At 44.3% G+C, this 25,666-nt stretch overlaps 1 protein-coding gene across 1 annotated transcript in view; it reads right to left on the bottom strand.

Annotated features, from left to right (window-relative positions):
• Positions 1-666: 666 nt before the first annotated feature.
• Positions 667-25,666, bottom strand: part of LOC125344642 — a 61,899-nt gene continuing 36,899 nt past the window's right edge. The window contains 5 exon segments of the mRNA XM_048337074.1: positions 667-1,516; positions 1,518-1,923; positions 1,926-2,247; positions 3,832-4,002; positions 14,463-14,605. Of these exon segments, the coding sequence (XP_048193031.1) occupies positions 1,381-1,516; positions 1,518-1,923; positions 1,926-2,247; positions 3,832-4,002; positions 14,463-14,605 (1,178 nt within the window). The 3' untranslated portion in view covers positions 667-1,380.

The following is a 25,666-nucleotide window of genomic DNA, read 5'->3' as shown; positions in this document are numbered from 1 at the left end:
ATACAGGTGAGCTGGGCACTAGTGGAATGGCTCAGGCTTGGAATTCTAACTACTCAAGAGGCTGAGATTTGAGGATAATGGTTCAAAGCTAGCCCAGCCCCCCCACCCCACCCCCCGCCAAAAAAAAAAAAAAAAAGAAAAATTCTGTGAGACTCTTGTCTCTCATAAATTACCAAAAAACATGGGAAGTGGAGCTGTGGTTCAAGTGGTAGGGCACTAGCCTTGAGCCAAAGCTCAGAGATAGTGCCAGGCCTTGAGTTCAAGCCCCAGGACTGGCGTGTGTGTGTGTGGGCGTGCGTGTGCACACACGCGTGCAGGTGGTTAAATAGAAGAGAAACCAAGGGAGTAAAAAGCTAGGTTTGTGGTGAATAACTTGGTAACAAGCTAGAATGGGGATAAAAATACATGGAAAAACAGTAAAATGATCTTCCGTTTGTTTTAACCTGATCGTTTTTATACAGAAGAAATTTCTCCTTCGTAAACTCTTACTGGAAACTCGATATCCGTGATAGTAGAGTGGAGTTAATTGAATTGGGACCAGATGGCCATGACCCCCAGTGGGGTTCTGTTGACCTATAGGGCTGCCCCCAAAGGGTCCCCTTGAGCCCCTGAGCCCGAGAGAACCATCCTGGGCTCAGTGGATTTGATCGCCTATTTTTTTTTGCATATGAGTATCAAGATTTTAATTTTTTAATATCTTTGTGTGTACATCAATATTTTCAGGCTATGAAATTCAAAGATAACATTTACTTAAATATAATTAACACCTAAAGTTTAGGCAACTTTAACAAGTTGTACAAAACAACATACTTACAATAGAATTTGAATATTTAAAGCAAACTTCCTAAAATAGAATTCTCTGGAGTGAAAGCCTTCCAAGCAGTCTACATTGTAAAATACATATTTCGAAAGAACTAAGATTAAGTTCCCAAATGCTTATCTTCTATTTCAAATTTCTCTAGCCCTAAAAAATTACAAAAAGCAAAAAATTGCCAAAAGAATAGTTGACAGAAATAAGTGCACAGCTACAGAAAAATTGGCAAAGAGATGTTTTAAATAAAAATGTACTAGAAAATAAATACATCGGATCTTATAAATTTAGTGATGGTTTTTCATACTATGATATACACAAGAAAAAAAGACCTACAAAGTTGTATTATTACAGAAATTCTTTTAATAGTTTTCCATTATTGCCTGCCTGTTTTTGTTGACAACATTTACTGTGATTCATCTGTATACTCTCCTGATCTAACCACTAATCAATTGTGGATGTGATCTACAAAACAATAAGTGGAACTGAATAAATGGTCCATGCATACATGTGCTCAGCGTGTGACATTTGCAAGAAAGAAGCAAGACGACTCCTGTTGTTTCCTTTGGTCAACAGCATATAGAGCAATAGGTTGGAATTTTGGATTTGATGATTATAAGGCTAGCATTTCCACCATGCTGTTCCAGTTTCTGTAATGCGCTAGTGATGGGCAACTTGAACTTCTTATCCATTAGTCTCTTGGTTCATCAGCAGGTGCTTCAGATGGTCATTAAAAGAAGGACCAACTATGACACTTAACTGTACCAGGGCACTCAACTCTCTCCCAAACACTTCATCATCTGAATGGACCAGTGCCGCCTTTAGCACAGGAATCAGTCTAGGCAGCAAAGGTACAGCCTTTTCAGGAGCACCTTTAACTAAAAGTAACTCTCTAAAGCCCTCCTTGGACACAAAGGTGTAAGGATGCTTTGTTTCTCTCAGACCCTCAGCTAAAGTAATAAGAAGAGGGTCAAATGGAAGAATTTCAGGAAAGCATTCCCACTGTAATCTGCGCTTTACTGAACCATGGACCAATCTGCAAGGAATACCTCCCTTAGAATAAAAAGCTGCAAATGCAGAAGGGGCTCGTGACTGTTCACCAAAAGGATTGTTTTAGGGTTAAGTTTATCGCTTGGTGGAGGATGAACTTTTCGAGTGCACTCTGGAGAGCTGGTGGAGGAGGAGGATTTGCTTCGCTGAACTGTAGTCTTGTGTTTTATTTGTGTACCCCTGGATGTCCTTTGATCAAAATTACCTGTTACTCTGTTTTTCAACTGTACACCTGCTGGGCAATCTGATTTCTGCCTTTCTTCCCTTTCACTCCTCTCCCGGCGCGATGTGTGCACCGCGGCTACCGCCCGGTTCTCACTCCACCAACAGCCACAACTAAGCCCGCCAACACCTAAGTTGCCGGGCTTTATGGGGCCATTGATCGCCTATTTAGAAAATTAAGGAGTCGAAGCAGGTTTGCTAAGGGCCAATGACAAAAGTTACGACAGAAAACAACTTCAACCTCTCATGAGTGGGAATTCCTTCCTCCCCTCCCAGGTCGCCCATTAGGGCCTCCAACCCCATTTCGGCAAGGCAGACATGACTTCCTCTGCATTGGCACTTGGGCCACAGGGGGGGCGGGGAACTGGCTTGAACTTGCCAAATGGGTTTGTAGATTCTTCTATTAAAGTCGATTTCCACATACTAAAGAGCTGGTTGAAGTCTGCCCCCATCCCGAAGGTGGCCCCCCAGCAGATCTGCCTGAGTGAGCACTGGGGGAGCAGTGTGAAACCCTGTGGGGGCCATGTGGCTTCCTGAGCCTTCCATGCAGTCTCCTGAGCCAGCACCCTATAACCCAGGTAATTACAGAGCCCAGGCCCACTCAGGGGAATTAGATGAAGCAACAAGCTATTACTTCCCTTGTTTGCTGAAATAATAATATGTAGCACCACAGTATCACCTTTTATGGGGAACTTCAAGGCACTTTCAAGGCATTGTTTGTCTGTAAGGCCTTTACCACCAGTTCACCATAAAGAGAATGAAGAAGCAAAGAGAAATTACTTGTCCATGAGCAAGGCTTTGCTGGGGGCAGCCTTGGGGAGACCATACCCAGAGGCTCCCCCTGGACAGCCAGGACAGACCCAGGGCAGTGGTGACACAGACAGTGGGTGAAAAATTAGAAGAGCAGCACTGGAAAATTGCTGGTAAGATTTAACGTCTCCACAGGCTCGCAGGTCAGCTGCGCCAGGCTCTGGGCATATAGCAAGGGGCTACAGGAAACAGGAGAAGCCCAGGGGACATTTAAGTAAGTTCACAGAGTTCAGCAGAGGCCCCCAAGGAGCTGGATGACTAAGACCAATAAAACTATGATTTTATAAAGGAGCTCCTGGGACAAAGTAGGAAGCTGTAGGCCCATCATTTGACATGAATTGTAGACCACTTTGAACTTCTTTTAGGAGTCAAAGAGGAGAACATTTGGAATGATCCAGATTGACAGAGGGCGGGAGGGTGAGAGGGGTGTGATGGGGTGATTCAGGAAGGACATTGTATTTCACTAAACTGGGGATTCTGGCTCATTCCGGCTGGCTTGGTTGATGGAGTTGGGGTGGGGAGGGGAGAGTGCAAGGTCTACTGCTTAGAAAACTCACCTTTCCAAACCAGGCAAGAGAAAGCCACAACATGATTGGGCTGGAAACTGAACCCAAGCATAACAAACAGATAGAATAGCTAAGGTGGCCTTGCCATGCACAGGTGGTTAACCTCAGCTGTCAATCAAATCAGAGGGCGGGGCTCCCTGGTCTTTCTAAGAATGTGATCTTGAGATTCTTGGTCAAGCATGGATGGGCCTTGAAAATGGTTCACTCTTGGAAACGCATCAGAGTGCTTCAATTTTTCTCTTGAAGATGCACACACAAATAAAGCACATGAACTTATTAAAGGCCCTGAAAAGTCTGGCAGGATGGAAAGATTTCTATCTTCCCCCTTGTGTTTAGCCACCTTGCGTTTAACCCTGTGCTCTTTGCACGTGCCTTTCCACATTTCACAGAAAGAGCAGCCCTCAGAACACGGCCTGGGAGGCTCTGCTTCTCAGCGGTGCTGGAGCCCATCTTGTCTGTCACAGGGGCAGGGGGGCTGCTGCTGAGGCGGAAGGCAAGCAAAGAGCAGCACTGAGCAGTCAGGAGCACATCCCTGTCCAAGGGCTGGGTGCAGCCAGGACACCAGGATAACCAGCAAGACAACCCTTTGAAGGTGGAGTAAATCCTGGAAATACTGTGTGTGGCAGGGTGAGGGCTGGCACACAGAACTCTGTGGAAAGTGAAGATGGCATCAGTAACCATTTGCTAGCAAGTGTAGGAGGACACTGTCATTCTTTGAAAAAGAGTGGTCAGCTGTGGATTGTTTACTGCTCTCTTGCTTATGCCCTCTTCAGCCCTTTTTCTGTGGGGTTCTCATCTAAGCCTATGGGAGGATTATGCTGAGATATTACTGGTGTGATCAGAGAAGGTATGGGGTTTGTTCACGGCTGCATAGCCAGGCAGTGTGCAATTCCCCAACCCAGGGGATATATATATATATATATATATATATATATATATTATTTATTTATTTATTTATTTTTTGGCCAGTCCTGGGCCTTGGACTCAGGGCCTGAGCACTGTCCCTGGCTTCTTTTTGCTCAAGGCTAGCACTCTGCCACTTGAGCCACAGTGCCCCCTCTGGCCGTTTTCCATATATGTGGTGCTGGGGAATCGAACTGAGAGCTTCATGTGTAGGAGGCAAGTACTCTTGCCACTAGGCCATATTCCTAGCCCCAGGGGAGTTATATTATCAACCCTCATTCCAGATACACCTAGGGCCTTCTTTAGAACTTTTCCTCTTCACCTCTGTGCCAGGAGTTGGCCAACAAGAGCCCTAGGTCAAATCCAGACCACTGTCTATTTTGGCGATTAATGTTTGATACATGACAGCTCTATTTGTGTATTTACTTATGGTCTAAATCTGCTTGCGTTTGTCCCTAGAGTGCAACAGAAGACTGTGACACAGACTGTGTGGACTACAAAGCCAAGGATATTTATTTGCTCTCTGGCCTTTTAAAGATAGTTCCTAGATCCCTGCTTTAGTACTTTAGTTGTGGGCTAGAAGCACATGGAGTGAAAATCAAGTCCCAAGAGAACAGAAAGGCTGTCAAAGTCTTCAGGCAGAAGTCCATGGTTTAGGAAAAGCATCTGTGATCAAGAACCACAGATAACCTGCCAGCCACTGGGCAGGGGGAAGCAGACACCCCATGCTACACATTGGACAGTCATCACGGGGAGGTGTCTTTGATCTGGAGTGTATCAGTCTTCATGTACTGAATGATTGTTTGTGGATTATTTACAACTTTCCTGATGCATCCACGCCAGCCCTTCCAGCCAGTGGATCCTGGGTACGTGCAGGAGAATGTATCCTGAACCACACCATTCTGTGTTGGCTGCAGATAATTTTGCTGATGCTCTCAGGTCTTGCTGAGAATTGAAATTGTTCTGGGCTTGTAATTATTTTCTTAACCGAAGCCGTGCAGTCTGCAGTTGGGGCCTTGCAGCAACTCTGGCCCCAGGAAGCTGGGGCAACAGGGCTGTGGAGTCTAGGAGGGGCTTGGCACCATCCCCAGCCAAGCGAAAGCCCCTAAGCTTGTGATCTGGGTGAGCTGGAGCTCTCAGCCCATGTGGGAACAGACTAATGATGCAGGGCTCATTAGCACAGCGGGTGAGGACTTGGGGGTTAGTGTGGAGGGGTAATGAGCCTGATGCTAAGCTAAGTGGTTGCTGCTTGGGGGCTACTTGGGCCTGTGTACTCTAGGCCTCAGGAAATTGGACTTTGAAATGGTAGCCCAGGCAAAAGAGAGGCCCCGTCAGGTTTGGGCTAATCTTCTATTCCATTTCTGGAGATAGGTGGGCTGAATGAGGCCTGAGGGTGGACACAGGAATTTACTTTTCTAACATGTGACATGTGACTTGCTTGTTCATGCTTGCATCTTCCTGAGCCCTGCTCTGAAGCTGCATGGGTGAGAAAGGCCCATCAGTGCTTGTGCTGTGACATGCAAGACCCCTAACATAGTACCTGACACCCTCTGTCAGCCATTTTCTGAGTATATATCCTTGTTTTTGTCCCCAGTGATGTGAAAACTCATTACACACCCTGTAAGGATGGTGAAATTCAGGTGAATTGGGGTCCACAATTTCCTGAGCCTTCTCTTAGGTCTCCTGCTTGCCAGTCAGTGGTGAAATCGGAGCCATCTAGCCCCTCACCTTGAGGAATGGAGTACACCACACTCAGATGAAGGGGCAGGCCCTCCACTCCCTGCAGAGAAGTGGGGTGGAGTCCTGAAGAGCTAGAATGGATTCTCGGGCAATGGCAAGCTGTGTGTGTATTGCGGGGGGCGGGGGGGGGGGCACAATGACATGGTCACCTGTCTTCTGACAGTAGGCAGCACATGTCATAGGGAATGGTTTGGCCCAGCAGGCCATGGGACCAGATTTGGGAGGGGCCAGTAGAACCTTGTTATCCTTCACAGACTGTCCATTGTTACAAGATCTTCTTCAAGATCTTGCAGAGTTGAGCTATTGGCCTTTCTTTTTTGAGCCATCAGCCACAGGTTCAAGTTCATTGTCATGGTTATTTGGGAGATGGGAGGTATGATACTGTATGCATCATTGCAAAGTTCACTTCTTTTCCTTTTTCTCCTCTCCTCCTCCTCCTCTTCCTGCTCCTCTCCCTCCTCCTCCTTCTCCTTTTTATGGTCCTGGTTCTGGGCCTTGAACTCAGGGCTTGAACACTGTTGCTGAACTTTTGTGCTTATAGCTAGTGCTCTGCCACTTGAGCCACACCTCCATTTCTGGCTTTTTGATGGCTAATTGGAGATAGGAGTCATACTGTCTTTCCTGCCTGGACTGGCTTCAAATCATGATCCTTAGATTTCAGCCTCCTGAGCAGCTAAGATTACAGGAATGAGCCACCATGCCCAGCATATGTTTTCTTTTTAAGTATATGATTTATCCTTTGGAGTGAATTAGGATCATACAATAATAAGATGTCCTTTGCTGGGTCACCTGGAGTGACCCAGAAATGTCCAAATTCACTGATTTTCCTATGACTGTCATGGCAGCTGCTCTTTGGGATGCAGTTGTAGGCTAACAGAAAAGGTGACATATTTGGAATATTTGACAATTTCAGTTCCCAGAAACAACTATGATATGGTCAAAAGACTGTAAGTTTTGGCCCATTGGAAGATCCTGTATGAAATCTCTTATCATCTTTAGTTCTTCTTGTACTTGGTATAAATCTTTAGGAGCAGCTGCCTCAATGCCTCCATTTTCTTCTATTCTAGTGCTGTTTTCTGAGGAAGGCATATCCTTTGCAACACCCCTCCCCCCTGCCCAGGGAGGGCCTCTTGCTGGGATCAGGACACTTGGCTCTGGCTCTAAGACTTTGGGAGTGAACAAGATCGAAAAATAGAGTACATGTTTAAATTTCTGACTAGCCTAGGTTCAAAGTACCGTGCAAACACAGGGTAGTGGAGAAAGACTGAGTTACTTACCTCTTTGAATTCTCAGTTTCTTCTTATCACAAGTGAAATTTCTGGTGAGAATTGAAATAGAAGTAATAGATATAAAATGTTTCACTTGGGCCCTGCAAGGGGGAAAATTGAGAGCATAAATTGCTAGTTGGCAAGGCATCTAGTATGTACCATGACAGCTCCAGCAGCACACAATACATTATTGTTTTGGACCTGACATTGACTGTATACTCAGATCTCATCACTACCTCCATTTCATCTCTCATCTACTCTACTCAGCCTAGGTCTGTCTTAACTACTGCACTCAATTAACAAGTACTTATTAACTATCTGTGTCATATCTACCTATATCCACCACAGACATTTGTGTATATGTACATATACATGTATGTATGTATGTACACACAGTGATTTCCAGGAAAATAGCCAACATTCCATCCTCAGATAAGGGCTAGACCAATAACTTCTAGCCTAAGTTTTCCTCTCTCCAAAGACTCAACATTTCTCCTCTTCCCAAGCCTGATTTCCTGTCCCTTCCTGGGGACAGCCTTCCTGTCCCAGCCTTGGCTCATCAGAGCCACAAGGACAGTTTCAAACTCACAGCTCCTGTCTCTGTTCTCCATGTTGGTCATGGGTATGTGCACTCGCTATGCTCTCTTCAGCATGTATATGATGTCTCTCTAAGGTCCATGGATGAGGAACATAGAAGCTGACACTTCTTTAAGGCCATCTCTAGAGGATGAGTACTATTGTGAATACTTTGCATGTATAATTACTTATTTTCTTCATTATTACTCTTTGCCCTTCATACTACCTTTAAAACAAGGAACCTGGAACATGATACCTTGGGTAAGAACTATTGCAAATTTACTGGCAGAGTCCAGATTTGAAAACAAGCAGTGTGAAGCCAGAGCCTGTGTTCTAAGCTCTGTCTTGCTATGTCACATGGTGGTCCTCATTCTGAGACAGACTCCCTCCCAGCAAACCCCAGGCTTTCTACCAGCAGCTTGGATTTGTTAGCCCAATTGTGCCTTTGCATAACTGTTTATTAACATGTGCCTTAACCGAGACATGACTGCATCCCCAGGCAATCATCAGTGCCTATGTAGATAATCAGTACAAATGGGCAGATATACAGAACCATTGTCTTCCTTTTACCTATTATGATTACTATTGTTAAATTTCAATTTTACTTAGGCTGATACAACTATCAAGAAACACAAAGGGGTGGACTTTTCTTCCAACATGGTGTCAGTCTCCCATTCCCTCTGTGGGCTTCCTGTGATAATTTCCAGATAAGTCAGCAACTAGTTTAGAAGCGTGTTATATGCACTCCCAAATTCTCAATGAAATAATGATGTAAATGGAGTGGGAGATGAAAGCTTATGCAGTACTGGAAATTAGAAATACAGCTTAATGATGTACTGGAAGCCAGGAGGCATTTCTGCCAACTTAATCTTCGTTGAGGCCTGAGGTAGATGAGTTGGATCAAGAAGAAAGACACAGAGAAATTTCCACCCCATTTACTGAGCTAGTATTCTAGAATTCTGGAGCCTTCCACAATTAAATGATGAAGCAACTGCTTTTTGATTTGTCTTTTACTGTCACTTGTGTTTTAATTTTCACTTAGGGAGTCCTGTTTGGGTAATAGGTTGCAGTACTCAGAATGCAAGTGACAGGCCCTGACAATAAGAAGTGAGCAAGAACTGGAAGCTAGGGAGGAGATCATGCTATAGGGATTGCCATGCCAGCTTGCTGAGGAAAGGAAAGGTATATAGACTATCAAACAATCGCCAAATAAATGGTACTTCTAAGTATAAGAGAATCAGGCTGCGGATGGGCCATCTTTAAAGATGACAAACTCAGATAGTGCTTGCAAATGAAGCAGTGTTTTGTTTAGCACATGGCAGGAAGAGTCCAGTACTATCCATGTGGTTAATGGCTGGGGCCAAATGCTATCCTGTATTGTAAAATCAGCAAACTTTGTACATGGAGAACCCACTGATGGCTCCAGTATGGATCTAAAGGAAAAATAATTCCCTGTAAGGCCAAGGGAAACCTAAAAGAACTGGTCACTAATATCCACATGTAGAAGATTTAATGTAAGAAAGGCTCATCAGTCAACTGCTGTAAACAAGTGAAAATGAAATACCCAGGAGTGGAAAATAGATAAGAAACAAAGTTTAATTGTTGTCCCTGTGATTATATATTGTGAGACAGATCAACAGTGCACAGAACAATGATAATTGTGAGAGTCACTATAAAAGTCAGAACCTAGCCCTGGCAAAGCAAAAGGAACAAAGAAGAACCTATTCATGGATGCCCCTTTCCCAATCTTAAGAAGAGGGCACAAGTTCCAAATATCCTGCCTCCTTTGGAGAGCAAAATGTACCCTTGAACCAACTCTGAGTGTATGTAACTGTAAGCCTAATATTTTCAAAATTATTAGCATGGAAAAAAGCTTCTACCTCTCAAAAGACCCAAAAGTCATGAAGAATAAAACTCATAGTGAATAAAGCAACACAATAGAAGAAAGCCTAGCATTACTAACTAGTACAATAAGTGTAAATGGATCACATTCAAGTATGGACACCTGTATTGGATACACAGAAAAGGAATGAATGTATGTGAAATTAACAGTGAAGAAGGGAAATGGGTAACTATTGTTAACTGGAAGCCCTATGGGGGCATCATATTTACAAAATGTCTATTTATTCCACTAGCATAACAGAATGAGCATTTTCTTTCCTCATTCAATTAATAAGATGTCTTTAAAAAATAAAAATGAATATAATTTTCTTTGGTATCTACCACATTTTGTATGCCACAAATGAATCATATGAAATTTCTTGTAGGTAGGATTTCTAGTCTTCTCTGTGTCTCATCAACCAAAACCCAACTTTTATTGCCCTGACCAACAGTGAAGTGGGTTCTAATGATCTAATTCATCATTTTATAAGTCTTCTTTTGGTTAATGGTCTGGTGAATTGTTCAAGATCAAACCTCAGTGTTGTGACTGAAACGAAGCTCACATTAGAGCAATTACATGGTTATTTGCAGCTATGACGTAATCATTGGAGACAGAAAGGCCTATGCAAATCAAATGTCAGTCATCATTAATGTTCTTGTGGTGTGAAGTGAATTATGTGGTTAATATTTCATGTCTAATACATTCTACTTCTTATTTCTATTTTAACCTAATCCTTTTAGGCTAAACAGAAACTTATATGATCTGAATCTCACAATAGTTGTTGTATGCATGTGTGAAAGTCTTTATTGCTTTGTTTATTTGAGTACAGTTATTGAGTTTAATCAGTTTTATTACTTTAAAAATGCTTATGAAGCCAGGTGCTAGTGGCTCATGCCTGTAAATCCTAGTTATTCAGGAGGCTGAAATCTGAGGATCATGGTTTGAAGCCAACCTAGGCAGGAAAGTCCACAAGATTCTTCAAGTAACCACCTAAAATTCAGAAGTGGAGCTGAAGCTCAAAGTGGGAGTGTGCTAGCCTTGAGCAAACATGATTAGGGGCATGTCCAGGCACTGAATTCAAACCTCATGACCCACCCCCCCAAAAAAAACCCCTGAAAACAATAACAACCCAAAACAAAACAAAACCCTTATCAGTTCCCTGAATGAAGTATCTCTATGCAGCCTCTGTCTCTGCCTCTCTCTCTCTCTCTCTCTCTCTCTCTCTCTCTCTCTCTCTCTTTCTCTCTCTCTCTCTCTCTCTCTATCTATCTATGGTCCTGGATTTGAACAAAAGCCTCGGTGCTATCCCTGAGCTTTTTTTACTCAAGGCTAGCTCTCTGTCACTTGACCCACACCTCTACTTCCAGAATGTGGTTTATTGCAGATAAGAGTCTCAGGGACATTCTTGCCTAGGTTGGCTTTGAAACGAGGTCCTTAGATCTCAGTCTTCTGAGTAGCTAGTATTACAGACATAAGCCACCCGTACCTGGCTCTGTAATTAAAAAATATATATATATACCTTCCCCAAATCACAATGATCTAGTTCTGATACTCTTGAGAAAGTGTGAGTAATTCCTGGGCTTCTATTCATGGTCTTGGTATCACATCCAGGATCTGTATTAATCACTCTAGTGGAAGTAATGCTGGCATTTTCTACATATTGGGGAAGTACGAATTGGGGTTTCTGTTCAATTTTATCAGCACATGTAAGTCATTAGGGACACAGAAGGTTTGGGTAAATGAAGCAGAAGACATTTATTTCTCAGTAAGGCATTGAGTACCTGCTACATATTAGGCACAATGATGTATATTGTCAAATCTTGCCTGGTATATTCTAGCTCCTTCGGCCTCCTGATTCGTGGGCCACCAAAACCTAACATCATCCCAATTCTTTATAATGAACTCTAAAGTTATAAGGAAGAGTGTGCATACAGGCAGATGGGAGCAAGTACCCCAAAGAGATTTAAACACGTGACTATAAGAGCTGAGAATGAGTTCAGGACACTAGGGATGAGTTCAGACTCCCTCCCACGCCCAGTCTAAATGGTATTGGGTCCCTGATGCATATCCAAGCTAAGGTTCTTTCAAGGATCAAGTGGGCTGAACCTACCCGTTGAAGACTTCCATACATGCCATGGGCTAAGACTGGAGTGTCAAGGATTGTTTCTTACAATTGACTATTCCATTCTCCTCTATCAGTTCAAAGTCTCACACACACTTAGTGAATGAGTACCCACTGAGCAGTAGGCAGACAATAATGAAGTAGACTTGAGATCTGAAGATTGTGGTTTGAAGCCAGCCCAGGCAGAATAGTCTGGGAGACTTTTTTTCCCCCAATAAACAGGTAGATTTATTTTAAATAAGTTTGGTACATGATACAGGTTGGTTTGCAGTTTTTTTTTTTTTTTTTTTTTTTTTTTTTTGGCCAGTCCTGGGCCTTGGACTCAGGGCCTGAGCACTGTCCCTGGCTTCTTCCCGCTCAAGGCTAGCACTCTGCCACTTGAGCCACAGCGCCGCTTCTGGCCGTTTTCTGTATATATGGTGCTGGGGAATCGAACCTAGGGCCTCGTGTATCCGAGGCAGGCACTCTTGCCACTAGGCTATATCCCCAGCCCAGTTTGCAGTTTTTAATGAACCAAAATAGAAATTCCTAAGTGCAGTAGTATCTGCCTGTGCAACAAGTATCTGTAAGATAAAATAAGGTATTTGATAGAACTACATTTGCATGAACAAATCAGATGAAAAATCTGAAAACATTTCTATATATCTTCTGGATTAAAAAAAATCTGGGAGACTTTTATCTACAACTGACCACCAAAATTTTGGAAGTGGAGCTTTGAATCAGGTGACAGAGCACTAGCCTTGAGTAAAAAAACCAAAAACTCAGAGATAGTGCCCAGGCCCTGAGTTCAAGCCTCAGGAACAGGACAAAAAATAAATAAAAGAATTGATGGTGATCACTTCAAGTATTGTAAGTTATAATGTAAGACAGAAACATGGCAACAAATACTTTGAATTTATTTGTTATGTTTATGAATGTATAATTATATACACATAATGATATATATATACATGTATAATGATATGATAGGCCATGTAGTATGTACTGAATATCTATATCTACATATCTATATCTATATACATTAAGTAGCTCATATATAAGATAGATAGATGGATAAACACATACACATACAGATATATAACACTCAGGAGGGATAATTATATCAACCTAGCCATGAGGTATAGCCTCTGACAGCTTTAACTCTTTAAACTTATAGACAAATGATGAAAACAACATAGGAAGATGAAGAAGTCAATGCAGGGTTATGCAGACAGGAGGCATTTTCTTTGCAAGCTTGTTTAGACGTTCTTAGGCATCTGAACAGCTTCCCTCTAGAGTCGAAATATGCTTTTTAATATGTATCTGAAGATGGCCTCAGATCTTGACAAGGTTCTTGCTTTTGGTCCTGCCCTCTAAAGAAAGCCCACAGCAGAGTGGGGCCTCTCCCACAGTGGCTAAAAACTTGCTGAGTTCTGGCAAAAAAATTATTCATATAGATAACAAATTTATCCCTCAACAATGGGATTTTTCATTCTTTAGAAGATGTTAAACTTGCCCGGCACTGGTGGCTCATGCTTGTAATCCTAGCTACTTAAGAGGCTGAGATCTGAGGATTGCAGGTCAAAGCCTGGGCAGGAAAGTCCATAAGACTCTTATAGTGCCAACTAATGAGCAAAAAGCCAGAAGTGGAGGTATGGCTCAAGTGGTGAAGGACTAGCCTTGGGTCAGAAAACTTAGGGAAAGCATTCAGCCCTGGAATTCAAACTCCAGGACACACACACACACACACACACACACACACACACACACACACACACACACGATGCTAACCCTCATAAAGAATATTTCGATCTATGACTTCTAGATTCTCTTTCTGCAGTTACACACAGGGGTGGAATGACTGGAATAATGAGGATGAGTACTATAATGCTTAATTATAGCTCAATAAAAATATAAATAAGGTTGTCAGTCATTTATAATTACCTCTTGATCTGATCCTTCCGGAAAGGAAGGAGTGAATTACACTCCCTTTGGAAGTGAATTAACCCTTTCTGGCTCTTTATTGCGACAAAGCTATAATTTTCCAAGTGTAATGCTTGCAGCAAAACAGTTCAATTATAATCCAAACACAGGCAATTTACATCCTGGTAGGATGGGTGCCCTTGGTTCCCATTTACGAGGAGGCAGACATCAAATGGAGGCTGTCTCTGTGGTAGCGCACTGTGGTCACATTACTGGAGCAGAGTTGAGACTTGTTTAGGATTCAGTATCACTTGTCTGTGAGGGCTGATCCAGTCAACAAAGCAGCTTGGATGGAGCAGCCCACAGCTTGCCTGCTGATGACCTGGATGCTAAGAGGAGTCCGTGGGCCTCCATAGGCCTCTGTGGGCCTCCGTAGTCACAGCTGGGCTGATGTCTTGGGAAGCTGTCCCGATGTGTCCAGAGAGACGGGAGCTGTGACTCTATGTGACTGGCTGGGAGCACAGATGAGATGGCTTGATCCAAATGCCTTCTGGTACAGTGAGATGGGCGGCCCGGGTCTCCCAGGTTACCCAGCCAGCGTCTCCCTCACCTGACCGGAACACAGACGCATGAGGTCGCTGTCACAGAACCTGAGACCGTCAGGGCAGGCCACACTGGACATGGCCGGGGACAGCAAGGCACAGTCATCAGTCATTTCCCTTTTCCTTTGCTTATCACTAAGCAGCTGGAAATCTGGGTCACAGAGAATGGTGACAAAGCTGTGCCATCATGGGGCTGCAGAGCAGGGGATGGTGGCCATCTTTGGCCCCATGTGGGATTGCATGAGAGAGAGAGAGAGAGAGAGAGAGAGAGAGAGAGAGAGAGAGAGAGAGAGAGAGAGAGAGAGAGAGAGAGCCTTTTCCAAGTCTCCACTGAAGTAGAAGGAAAGTGAGTTGAGGAAGCAGTGGCTGGGGGCTTGGTGAGCAGCCTGGAGTCCCCCTCTTCTGCTCCTCATGTGTGGGTAGCACTCAGATGTGGGAGCAGTAGGACTTGGCAAGAGGCTGCCTTGGTGCACTGCCCTCTGCAGGCACCCTGGTCCTCTTGCGTCTGACCTCCAGGCCTCTCTTTTTCTGTTACATCCTGGACCTTGATTTTGCCTGCTAGAAACCTAGGCATCCATGTTATGCATGCATCTCAATGTTGCAAGCAAGGACAATAAAGTTTCAAACAAACAAACAAACCCAAAGGGCATGGATGGTTCATGCCTGTAATCCTAGCTACGCAGGGAACAGAAATCAGCCCCCCACCCCCCAAAAAATAGTGGGAGAAAATGAAAGGAGAGTAACAATGTGTGACAGAAATTGTGCTCATTTCCTTACTTATGTAACTGTAACCCTCTGTATATCACCTTTAGAATTTAAAGACAGAGCTCAGGAGCAGCACCTAGAAAAATTTTTTAAAAGTTTTCTTTAGCAAACTAATAACAGAACATTTTTTGTTTTCTTTTTCTTTTTCTTTTTTTTAAAATAATCATTCTAGTATCCTAGGCTAGCCTCAAACTTGCAATCCTCCTACTCTAAGTCCTAGGATTACCATACCTAGCAGGATATGTTCTTAATTTGGTAGAACGAATCTATAAAATATCTACGTTTAAAAAAAAGTGTGAGACCTCATCTCAGGAAAAAACTGTGTAAGAGTGTTATGCCTCTCATTTTAGCTATCTGGCCAGGATTAAAAAAGCAAAAAACAAAAGCGAGACTGTGTTAAGAATAACCAGTGCAAGGGCTGGGAATGTGGCCTACTGGTAGAGTGCTTGCCTAGCATGCATGAAGCCCTGAGTTCGATTCCTCAGGACCACATAGACAAAAAGCCAGAAATGGCTCTGTGGCTCAAGTGGTACAGTGCTAGCCTTCAGCAAAAGCTCAGGGACAGTGCCCAAACCCTGAGTTAAAGACCCAGGACTGGCAAAAAAAAAAAAAAGAAGAACCAGCACAAAAAGAGCTTGGTGGTATGGCTCAAGTGGTAGAGCACCTGCCTAGCAAGTATGAAGCCTTGAGTACAAGTCCTAGTACTGTATAAATGCATATATGAATGCTAAGACAATATTTAATACATATTAAATTAATATTTACTAATAAAACATTAAAATTATGAGTACATACATTTTAAAGTATACATCAATGCATCTGACAATGATAGTCCATTCCTATAGCAATGAGAATTTTATCTACACTGTTTTATTTAATGATTTTCAACTTCATGGGCTAACCAGTTTCTTTCTCTAGCCTGGCCTTGTAGCCTGGGAGAAGCCATGGATAGTATGTAAGTGGGTTCTCCTGCCAATAAAACTTTATTGACCAAGGCAGGTGACAGGACTAAATTTAGGTTGTGGTGGGCCCTGCAGCCCCTGAGCGAATGGAGCAGCTCTGAAGCCCGGGGAATGCTTGGGGTGACTGGGTGAGGAGGCAGGGAGGCCGTGAGGCTAAGGATGGAGGGTGACCACTTGGAATGGCCGCGGGCACAGGCTCCGCTCATGCAGGGGAAATAGAGACATACAAACGAGCTGGTGCAAGGCAGGGCTGAATGAGATGGGATGACCAGAGTGGATTGCCACTGCCTGGACAGCCCAGCAGACATGTTCTGTGTGAAGGGCACAGCAGTGGTGGTCTCTGTGGCACCCATGACACACACCGAGGCAAGAGGCCCAGAGAGCACTGGAACGTAAGAGGCAGACGTGGAGTCTGGCTGGAAGACATCGCGGTCATTGTTGGCAACAGACAAATCAGGGGATTGCTACTCAGTTGGGAGGCAGAGGCTGGAGCTGGCCCAGAGACACACAGAGCTTTCTGTTTACTTAGGATCATTCTTGCCATGTTCCTCGGTACACAATGTGGAGCACAATTAGGGGAGAAAGAACTGGACCTTGGACACAATGATTTATCCCTAGGCTGATTCATTACAATTACATCAGTAAGCTGCCTCTGCCACCTCCTCCTCTTCCTCCTTCTCTTCCTTCTTCTTTCCCTCCCCTCCCCCTCCCCTTCCTCCTTCTCCTCTCCCTTCCCTCCCCCTCCCCCTTCCTCCTTCCTCTTTCCCTCACCTCCCCCTCCCCTTCCTCCTTCTCCTCTTTCTTCCACTCCCCTCCTCTCTTCTCCCCCTTCCTCTTCCTCCTTCTTCTTCTTTCCCCTCCCTCCTCCTTCTTCCTCTTCCTCCTCCTCTTCTCCTCCTCTATTTTTTTTAGATTTTTTAATTTCATTGTTAAGATGATGTACAGAGCAGTTACAGTTACATAAGTCAGATGACCAGTTCATTTCCTTTTGAACAGTGCCAACCCCTCCCTCATTCTTTCTCAGCTTTTCCCCTCCTGACTTCTCTCCTCACCAAGTTGTATAGTTCATAGCCAACATCGTGTCTAGTGGGTTTCACTGCTGAATTGATTCACCCTTTGTCCCACCATTTCTAGGCTTCCCCTTCCCAAATCAGATAAATTACTTCTTCCTCCTCTTTCTCTTTCCTCCTCCTCCTCCTCCTCCTCCTCCTCCTCCTCCTCCTCCTCCTCCTCCTCCTCCTCCTCCTCCTCCTCCTCCTCCTCTTCCTCCTCTTCCTCCTCCTCCTCCTCCCTTTTCTACTTCCTCCTCCTCTTTCTCTTCTTCCCCTTTCTTCTTTCTCTTCCTTCTTCTTTTTATCAGTATCAAGGATTGAACTCAGGACTGGTGCTTTACTATTTGAGTCACACTTCCATCTCAGTGATATACCACAAAGCCTGGCTATGTGTTGAAATGGGGTCTTGCAAACCATTTTTCCTTGGCTGGTCTCAAATGGTGATTCTCCCAGTAATGACATCCTGAACATTTAGTATTGCAGGTGTGCGCCATCAGTGCCCAGCCTGTCTTGTATTTACGTTTTTTTTTTTGTTGTTGTTGTTGTTTTTTGCCAGTCCTGGGCCTTGGACTCAGGGCCTGAGCATTGTCCCTGGCTTCTTTTTGCTCAAGGATAGCACTCTGCCACTTGAGCCACAGCGCCACTTCTGGCCATTTTCTGTATATGTGGTGCCAGGGAATTGAACCCAGGGCCTCATGTATACAAGGCAAGCACTCTTGCCACTAGGCCATATCCCCAGCCCCGTATTTACGTTTTTTGCTCTATGAATATTAGGGATTTCTATGGGGTTGTATTGGGCTAAGAGGATCTCACTTCAAGATATTTATCTGGCAAAGGAGTTAAGATTTACACAGGGAAAAATATGCAAAAAAGTATTTAACCAAGAGGAAAAACCATATCTGCTCTGAGGTCTGAAGACACCTTCTCCATTTTATTTTCAAATGGTCTACCTTTCTCTTCCTGCAGCGTTCCTCAGGCATGGGTTTGCTTCTCAAATCCAGAAGCAGTACAAAATATTTCTGTCAAACTGGGTGCTGGTTTTTAGTAGTGAAATATGGACTTGATTAAGAAGAGAAGCGATGGGGATTGGCTGAAGTTATAGGAATGTCTCTGCGGCCGAAGCTGGGCTTAGATTTAGGGGGTGTTAGGCCTGGAAGAAGCTTCAGAAGCCCTGTAGCCCAACTCCTTTTTTTTTCCCACAGGCAGGGGAGATGAATGGACAGGTCCAGGCGTAATTCTTAGGTATGGCGGGGCCAGGGACGGAAGGCTGGCCTCCTGGCTCCCGGACAGGGCTTTCACTCTTCCTGAAGGTGGAGGTGTCGGCCTCGGGCTGGGCTGCTGTCATTCATCAAAACATGGATGTGTGTCCACTGTCCCCGCAGCAGGGGGAGGGGGGTGAAGGGCTTTGTTGTAACTCATGACGTGTGTGTTGGTGCTTGTTAAAGGATGAAGTGGGTCAAGGGATAGGGCACTGCTGGGCTGGAGACTGAGTAGGAAAGAGTTGCAGGGGGTGGGGGGGGCGCGGTCACTGGGAAAGATGCTTCCCATGGAGGGACTGGAACGCAGGACTGGAAGCTGGGCTGTCACTGAGGCACGGATGGCAGGCAGGTGAGCACGGGTAATGCAGATCATCGGCTGAAATCCTGCTGCCTGCGTCTTGCCGCTCCCTGAAAATGGGCTTAATAATGAAGGTGAGAAACATCCACCCCCTGGCTTGGGAAGAAATGTCTAAAAAGGACCTTGTCCACCTGGTTGAAAAGAGTTTCCATAATTGATAGAAACAAGCATAGCCAGGTGCTGGTGGCCTGTATCCCAACTAGTCAAGTGGCTGAGAGTTGAGGATTGAGGTTTGAAGCCAGCCAGGGCAGGAAAGCCCATGGACTCTTAGCTCCAATGAGCCAGCAAACCCACAAGTGGAGATGTGGTCCAAGCAGTAGAGCACCATACGTGAATGAAAAAGCTAAGCCAGAGCAAGAGTGACTAAGTTCACGTCCTAGTACCAGCATGAAACAGATCAGAGCAGGAAACAAAAGCACAGAACAGACCAAAATAAAACAGGAAAGAAAAGAAAGAAAAAGAAAAGAAATAAAGAACGAAGATCTGATGAACCTGTAAGTTCGGCAGTGGGGACCCTGACCTTCTTTTGCTCAAGGCTAGCACCCTACTTTGTGCCACAGTACGACTCTGGCTTTTTCTGAGTAGTTTATTGGGGATAAGAGTCTCAAGGACTTTCCTGCCTGGGCTGGTTTTGAACCATGATCCTCAGATCTCAGTCTCCTGAGCTAGGATTACAGATGTGAGCCGACAGCACCCAGCTCTGGGAGGGGTGAGTTCTTATGAAGGAATTAATGTTATTGTTTGAGTAGGGGAATTAGATGTCAAGAGAGTGAGCTTATTATTGCAGAGAATGATTAGTTTTAAGACCAACTTTGGACCCTTTGAGGTGGGGCCAGGAAGAGGCTCATGGGGCCACTGTCCAGATATTTAATAATTCAGTCGACTTCCCAGGCCTGGAATGTTCCCCATCACCATCTTTCAAGGGAAAACCGTGTTCTGAGTTCAAACAATTAATATGCAAATAAAATGTGTGTATCCCAATTAATGCAAAAACACACAAGACAACAAGACAGACAGGAAACAAAGTCTGATGCAACAACTCTTCAATTAGAGTAATAGCATACTCAGAGGGTGACGTGGGATTCAGTATGGCGGTGCTAAGATCAGGCAGTATCAAGTTAGTCCTGGCGACCAAATGTAGCATAGTTTTGTCAGGCACAGTGTCTCATGCCTGTAGTCCTAGCTACTCAAGAGCCTGCCATCTGAGAATTGTGGTTCTAAACCAGCCTGTGTAGACACATCTGAGAGAATCTTATTTTCAATTAATCAGCAAGAAGCTGAAGGTGGTAGAGCAAGTGGTAGAGCACCAGTTCTGAGTGAAAAAGGCAGAGTAAGAGCAAGAGGTCCTGAGTTCCATAAATACAGAAGTAAAATCGTAGCCTAGTTTTTGTACATAATGAGCTCAATGAAAATAAATTGTTGTTTGCTCATAGCTATAATAGAAGTTGTGTTAAATCAAATTGAAAATAGATTGGCCAGTGAAAATGGCTTTTTTTGTTTATACCACAAAAATAGGTCAGAAACTTTATGTTCCTTTTTCTTTGGATAGCGCTGCCTTCTCACAAAATTGTGACCATCATAGATGATTTACATATAATAATGCTTTTACTTGATCCAAACTTCTCACTTCCAAAAATCATTAAGGAGAGACTTTTGGTGATTGGTTTCCAACACATGAATTCCAGTAGACACAGTTGAAGCACAGCAAGAACTAACTGTGTGGACTAGCCTAAGGGAGAATGACAACAGTTGTGAAGGAAACACTGAGGTTGCTTCGGCTCACACCTGCAATCTGAACCATGTGGGAAGCTGAGATCAGAAAGATAGAGGCTTGAGGCCAGCTGGGCAAAAAAGTTAGCAAGACTCCATCTTGAAAAATAAGCTTTGCATGGTTGTGTGTGCCTGGAACCCCAGCCACATAGGAGATAAAAGTAAGAGGATTACAGCCTGAGGCCCTCATCTAAACAATAAAGTGAAAAAGGGCTAACTTAGCAAGGGTGAGGTTCTGAGTTCAATCCCAGAACTGTATATGTTTGGTGAAACACTATTAGTAACATTAGTGAGGTGGGTGTTGATGGGTGGGGAGAGAGGAGAAAGGGAGAGAAAATGATGGAAAGGGTGAAATGGAGGCATTGCACACACAAACAAACCCATAAATTGCAATCCTTTTGCACAACTATTTGATGATATTTAAAAAAAATATATACTGAGAAATGAGCTAAGCTGAAGGACTGCAGAGCAATCCAGGTAGGGTAAATGACAGGTGCAAAGGCCCTGAGGCATGAGTACCTCTGAAGCACTAAAGGAAAACTAAAGGAACTGTTCAGGCCCATGTGTCTAAATATAATAAGCAGGGAAGAGAGGCATGGTCTTGTGGGGGGGAGGTGTTCCTGTCTTATAGCATTAATTTGACCATTGAGAGGACTCTAGTCTTTGCTCTATGAAACACAGGCAGTCTTAACTTGCATTCTAAAAAGCTTTCTGACCAAGAATGGATGAGTGTGGGGATGGTAGATGTGGGGAAGGGTTCTGGAGGCAGCTTCAGTAATCTAGGGAGGAAAGGCAAGAAGAAGGTATTTTTCCCTCCTGATTCTCTCTGCATCTGTCCCCTTCCCTCCCCTGCCCCAAGGTGAGGTGTGTGTGTGTGTGTGTGTGTGTGTGTATGCAGAACCCTAAGATTTTAAATTCCCTGCGAGGTTAACACTTCTTAGAATGTTCATGTAAGGTAACGGAGAAGCTTACAGATTAAAGAAAACTCATCCAGCCCTCCAGTGGCTCATGCCTGTAAGCCTAGCTATGCAGGAGGCTGAGATCTGAAGATTGAGGTTTGAATCCAGCCTGGGCAGGGAAGGCTGTGTGACTTTTACCTCCAATTACCTACCTAAAACCTGGAAGTGGGGCTGTGGCTCAAAGTAGTAGAATATTAGCCTTGAGCAAAAGAAGCTCAAGGACAGCGCCCAGGTCCTGAGTTCAAGCTCCATGATCGACAAAAAACAAAACAAAATCAACAGCCAAACAACCAACAAACTAAAACTCATCTAACTCTCTAACAAATGGCAAAATTGGTTCTGACCCCATCTCCCATTCCCAAACGTCCCACTCAGTGGTCTTAGGAAAGCTATTTACTAGTCCCAGGCCTCATTCGCCAGTGGCCCGGGCCCTAATTACTGACCAGCAGCAGGGCAGAGCCGAGTGAACGGACCCACAGCCGTATCTGTGCTGTGTTTGGCACAGAAAGCCCATTTTTCTTCTCTCATTCCAAGATGTTGAACAAACTAGATGCGAGAGACTTCAGAAACTATATACCAGCAAATTATTGAGTTGGGAAGCAATAATTAGAAAGGAAATGAAGAAAATGGCTGTTGGGGGTTTTAATGTGAAATCTGACATTGACAAATCAGAGGAAGCCTTGAATTAGAAATGTGGGTATTTCTACTGATTATCCAAGATAACTCATATCCTCCATTAGCCTCGTCCATCTTGTTGTGAAGAGGATTAGAGAGCAGAGAGCTGCCTCTTGCAAATCACCAGGCCCCGAGATGCTGGGTCCCAAATGTTTATTCAAAAAGGAGGGCAATTGGGAGAAAGGGGGTGAAGCAGTGGAAGTGATCAGTGTTTGCCAAGCCATCGAGAGAAAAGTTCATCTCCCCACTAAGTTGGGAGCATTTAGGGGAAACAGAGTCAGACAGAAGCAGGTGGGTCTGACAGCCAGGCAAACTGCAGCAATCAATCCAGACTAAGGAAAGTTAGATTCACAAACCACCTCACACGCCTGTCCAGGGATAAAGGAGAGCCCCACAAGACTGTGCCCTCAAGAGGTAGAAGCTGCCCCACTGCCTTCATGAGCCCAAAGCAAATGTGTTTGTTCAGGGGATCTGTTTTTGTTTTTGTTTTTCTGAGAAAGATGCCACTGGGAACACAGTCACTGCATGTCATGTTTGTTTGGATCCATGCCAGGGTGGGACAGAAGCACAAAGAGAGCTCAGCAGCAGGACTGGAGGAGGCACTGCAGGAGTGTGTTCCTCCTGTGGAGTCCCTCCACCCATCCTGCCTGGCCTGTCTGGGAGTCTTCCCAAGTGACAGGAGTTAGAACTGAAATCAGGAGATAACACGCACCTCCCTGCAGGCACACGACAGGGTACACTAGTCTTGGTGTGAGTCTAGCTGGTTCCCTAAGGGCCTGGCACTTGTGGAGGAAAGGTGGCCTTGTCTGAGACCCACAGGGCCCCAAAGACTCTGTGTTCAGTATAGTCAGAGCCTTGGTTAGGCAGAACAAAGGCTCCAATCGCTGCTGGTTCAAAAGGTGAACGGTGCTCAGGTCCCAGGAGCTCCCTCCAAAGCCCCAGCTGATGGAGCACAAGAAAGGGTCCTGGGAGTGGAGAAAGGCCGTCCAAGTGGGGCAAGGCAGTGTGTGTCCTTCTGCACCTGACTTATATCACTTCAGATAATGCTCTGCAATTTCATCCACATTGTCACAAAGGCCAAGGTTTTCTTCTTTGTGATTGAATAGTACTCCACTGTGGCTATAGACCACCCTTCTTTCTTTCCTTCCTTCCTTCCTTCCTTCCTTCCTTCCTTCCTTCCTTCCTTCCTTCCTTCCTTCCTTCCTTCCTTCCTTCCCTTCCCTCCCTCCCTCCCTCCCTCCCTCCCTCCCTCCCTCCCTTCTTTCTTTCTTTCTTTCTTTCTTTCTTTCTTTCTTTCTTTCTTTCTTTCTTTCTTTCTTTCTTTCTTTCCTTCCTTCCTTCCTTCCTTCTTTCTTTCTGGACAGTCAAGGGGCTTGAACTCAGAGTCTGGGTAATGACCCTGAGCACTTTTGCTCAAGGGTAGCATTCTACCACTTCAAGCTGCAGTGGCACATCCAGTTTTCCAGTGGTTAATTGGAGATAAGACTCCTGCCAGGGCTGGCTTCAAACCATAATCCTCAGAAGTCATCCCTCTGAGTAGCTAGGATTGTAGGTGTGAACCACCAGCGCCTGGCTAGACCACATTTTCTTTTACACTTGTCCACTGATGGGGCATTAGGCTGGTTCCTGATCTTAGCTACTGTGAATAATGCTGCAATAAACAAATGACTGCAGAGATCTCTTCAGCACATGGAGTGCATTTCCTTCAGACATATCTCTGAGAGTGGGATTGCTAGGACCCACAGGACTCCTAGTTTTCATCATTTCAGGAACCTCTGTGCTGTTTTCATAATGGCAGTACTAACTTACATTCCTTCCAATAATGCATTCCAGTTTCCTTTTCTCTCCATCTTTATCAGTTTTATATCTATTTTTATATATAGCCATTCTAACTGGAGTGGGGTGACCTCTCATTATGATGTTCATAATTTGCATTTCTTGGAATCATACACACACACACACACACACACACACACACATCTTCCCTGATGTCTTTTGTGTCTATTAAAGTATTTTGCCTATTTCCTAATTGGATACTTGCTTTCCTGTAGTTTCTTGCACAAGTCTCACAAGTGTGAGCCTCTTCTTGGAAGTCAGCCTTGCAAACACGTGCCATCTCTTCACTTTGTTGATTACTTCCTCTAGTGTCTTTAGTTTCATGCAACCCATTTACATACACTTGAACACCACCTAGTGTATTTACTGATATGTTTATAAGCTACATCTAGCTTCCACATACAAGGGAAAACATGCAGCCTCTGGGTCTGACTTCCTTCACTTAATATAATTTTTCCAGGTCTCTCCATTTCTTTACAAATGGTACAATACCATTCTTTCGAGTGGATGAGTAAAATTTTCTTGGTCCATTCGTCCACTGAGGGGCATCTGGGCTGATTCCATTCCTCAGCTGTGGTGAGGAGCCATCGCAGCACATGCGCCCCCAGCCCATCTCACTTAGTCTTGGCTTGTGATGTGCCTTGGCCTATGCCCCTGAAGGTTGAGTCTGGTTACTTCTAAGCTTCTTGCTCTTGGAAGGTGGAATATCTCTCCAGACTTGGGAAAGTCTCAGCAACTATTTCCTCAACTATACTTTCTAGCTTGTTTTCTTTCTGTTCTTCAGATACTCAGTTATGCAAAGTTTCTTTTACTTGCTGATGTCCTATAGGCACCCTTGGCTTTCTTCATTCTCTTTTGTTCTGATTGGCTAATTGTACTCATTCTGTCACCTCACTCTCAGGTTCTTCTCCTTGATGTGGTCAGTGGGGGAAGATCTTCACTGCCCCCTGCTTTAGATATTGTCTTCTTTTCCTCTAATTCTTCTAATTGGTTTTTGTTTTCAACTTCTTTGTCAAAATTCTCTTTCTATTCATGCATTGGTTTACAAATTTAATTTTCTCTGCTTGTTTTCTTGCAGCTCCCTGAACTATGAAAAGCCGACTATGGATTCATTGCTGGTCATTTCACAAAACTCCATTTTTCTTGGGCCTGTTACTGGATCTTTTATGGTCTTCTTGGTTAGTGCACACTTTCCTGATTTGTTTTCTTTTTTATAATCCAGTGTCAGATGTTAATGCCTGGATATTTGATGATGTATGCACCTCTTCTGACTTTGCAAGTATTCACCGGTGAGTAAAGGTTTAATACTGGTAGTTAATCATTGACCTGGAGTTCTTCCTATTCTGGGGAAGGTATATCATGAGCACCAGAAATTGATCATCACACTAAACTCCGGGTCTGGCTGGCTAGCATGTGCTGTGGCAAGAGCTCACAAGCCCTCCATATTCGTGGCATGTTGACTCATGTCGGACAGGGCCACAGTGGTCAGGTAATGACAAGGGACAAGCACCTTTAAACAAATGCAATTTTTATATTTTATCAGCTTATTAAAAATAAGACGCAGGCCAGGTGCCAG

Source organism: Perognathus longimembris, chromosome 2 (assembly GCF_023159225.1).
Source record: "Perognathus longimembris pacificus isolate PPM17 chromosome 2, ASM2315922v1, whole genome shotgun sequence".
Taxonomy (NCBI): Eukaryota; Metazoa; Chordata; class Mammalia; order Rodentia; family Heteromyidae; genus Perognathus; species Perognathus longimembris.
The sequence above is the reverse complement of the archived record's forward strand: the minus strand, read 5'-3'. Positions and strand labels throughout refer to the sequence as shown.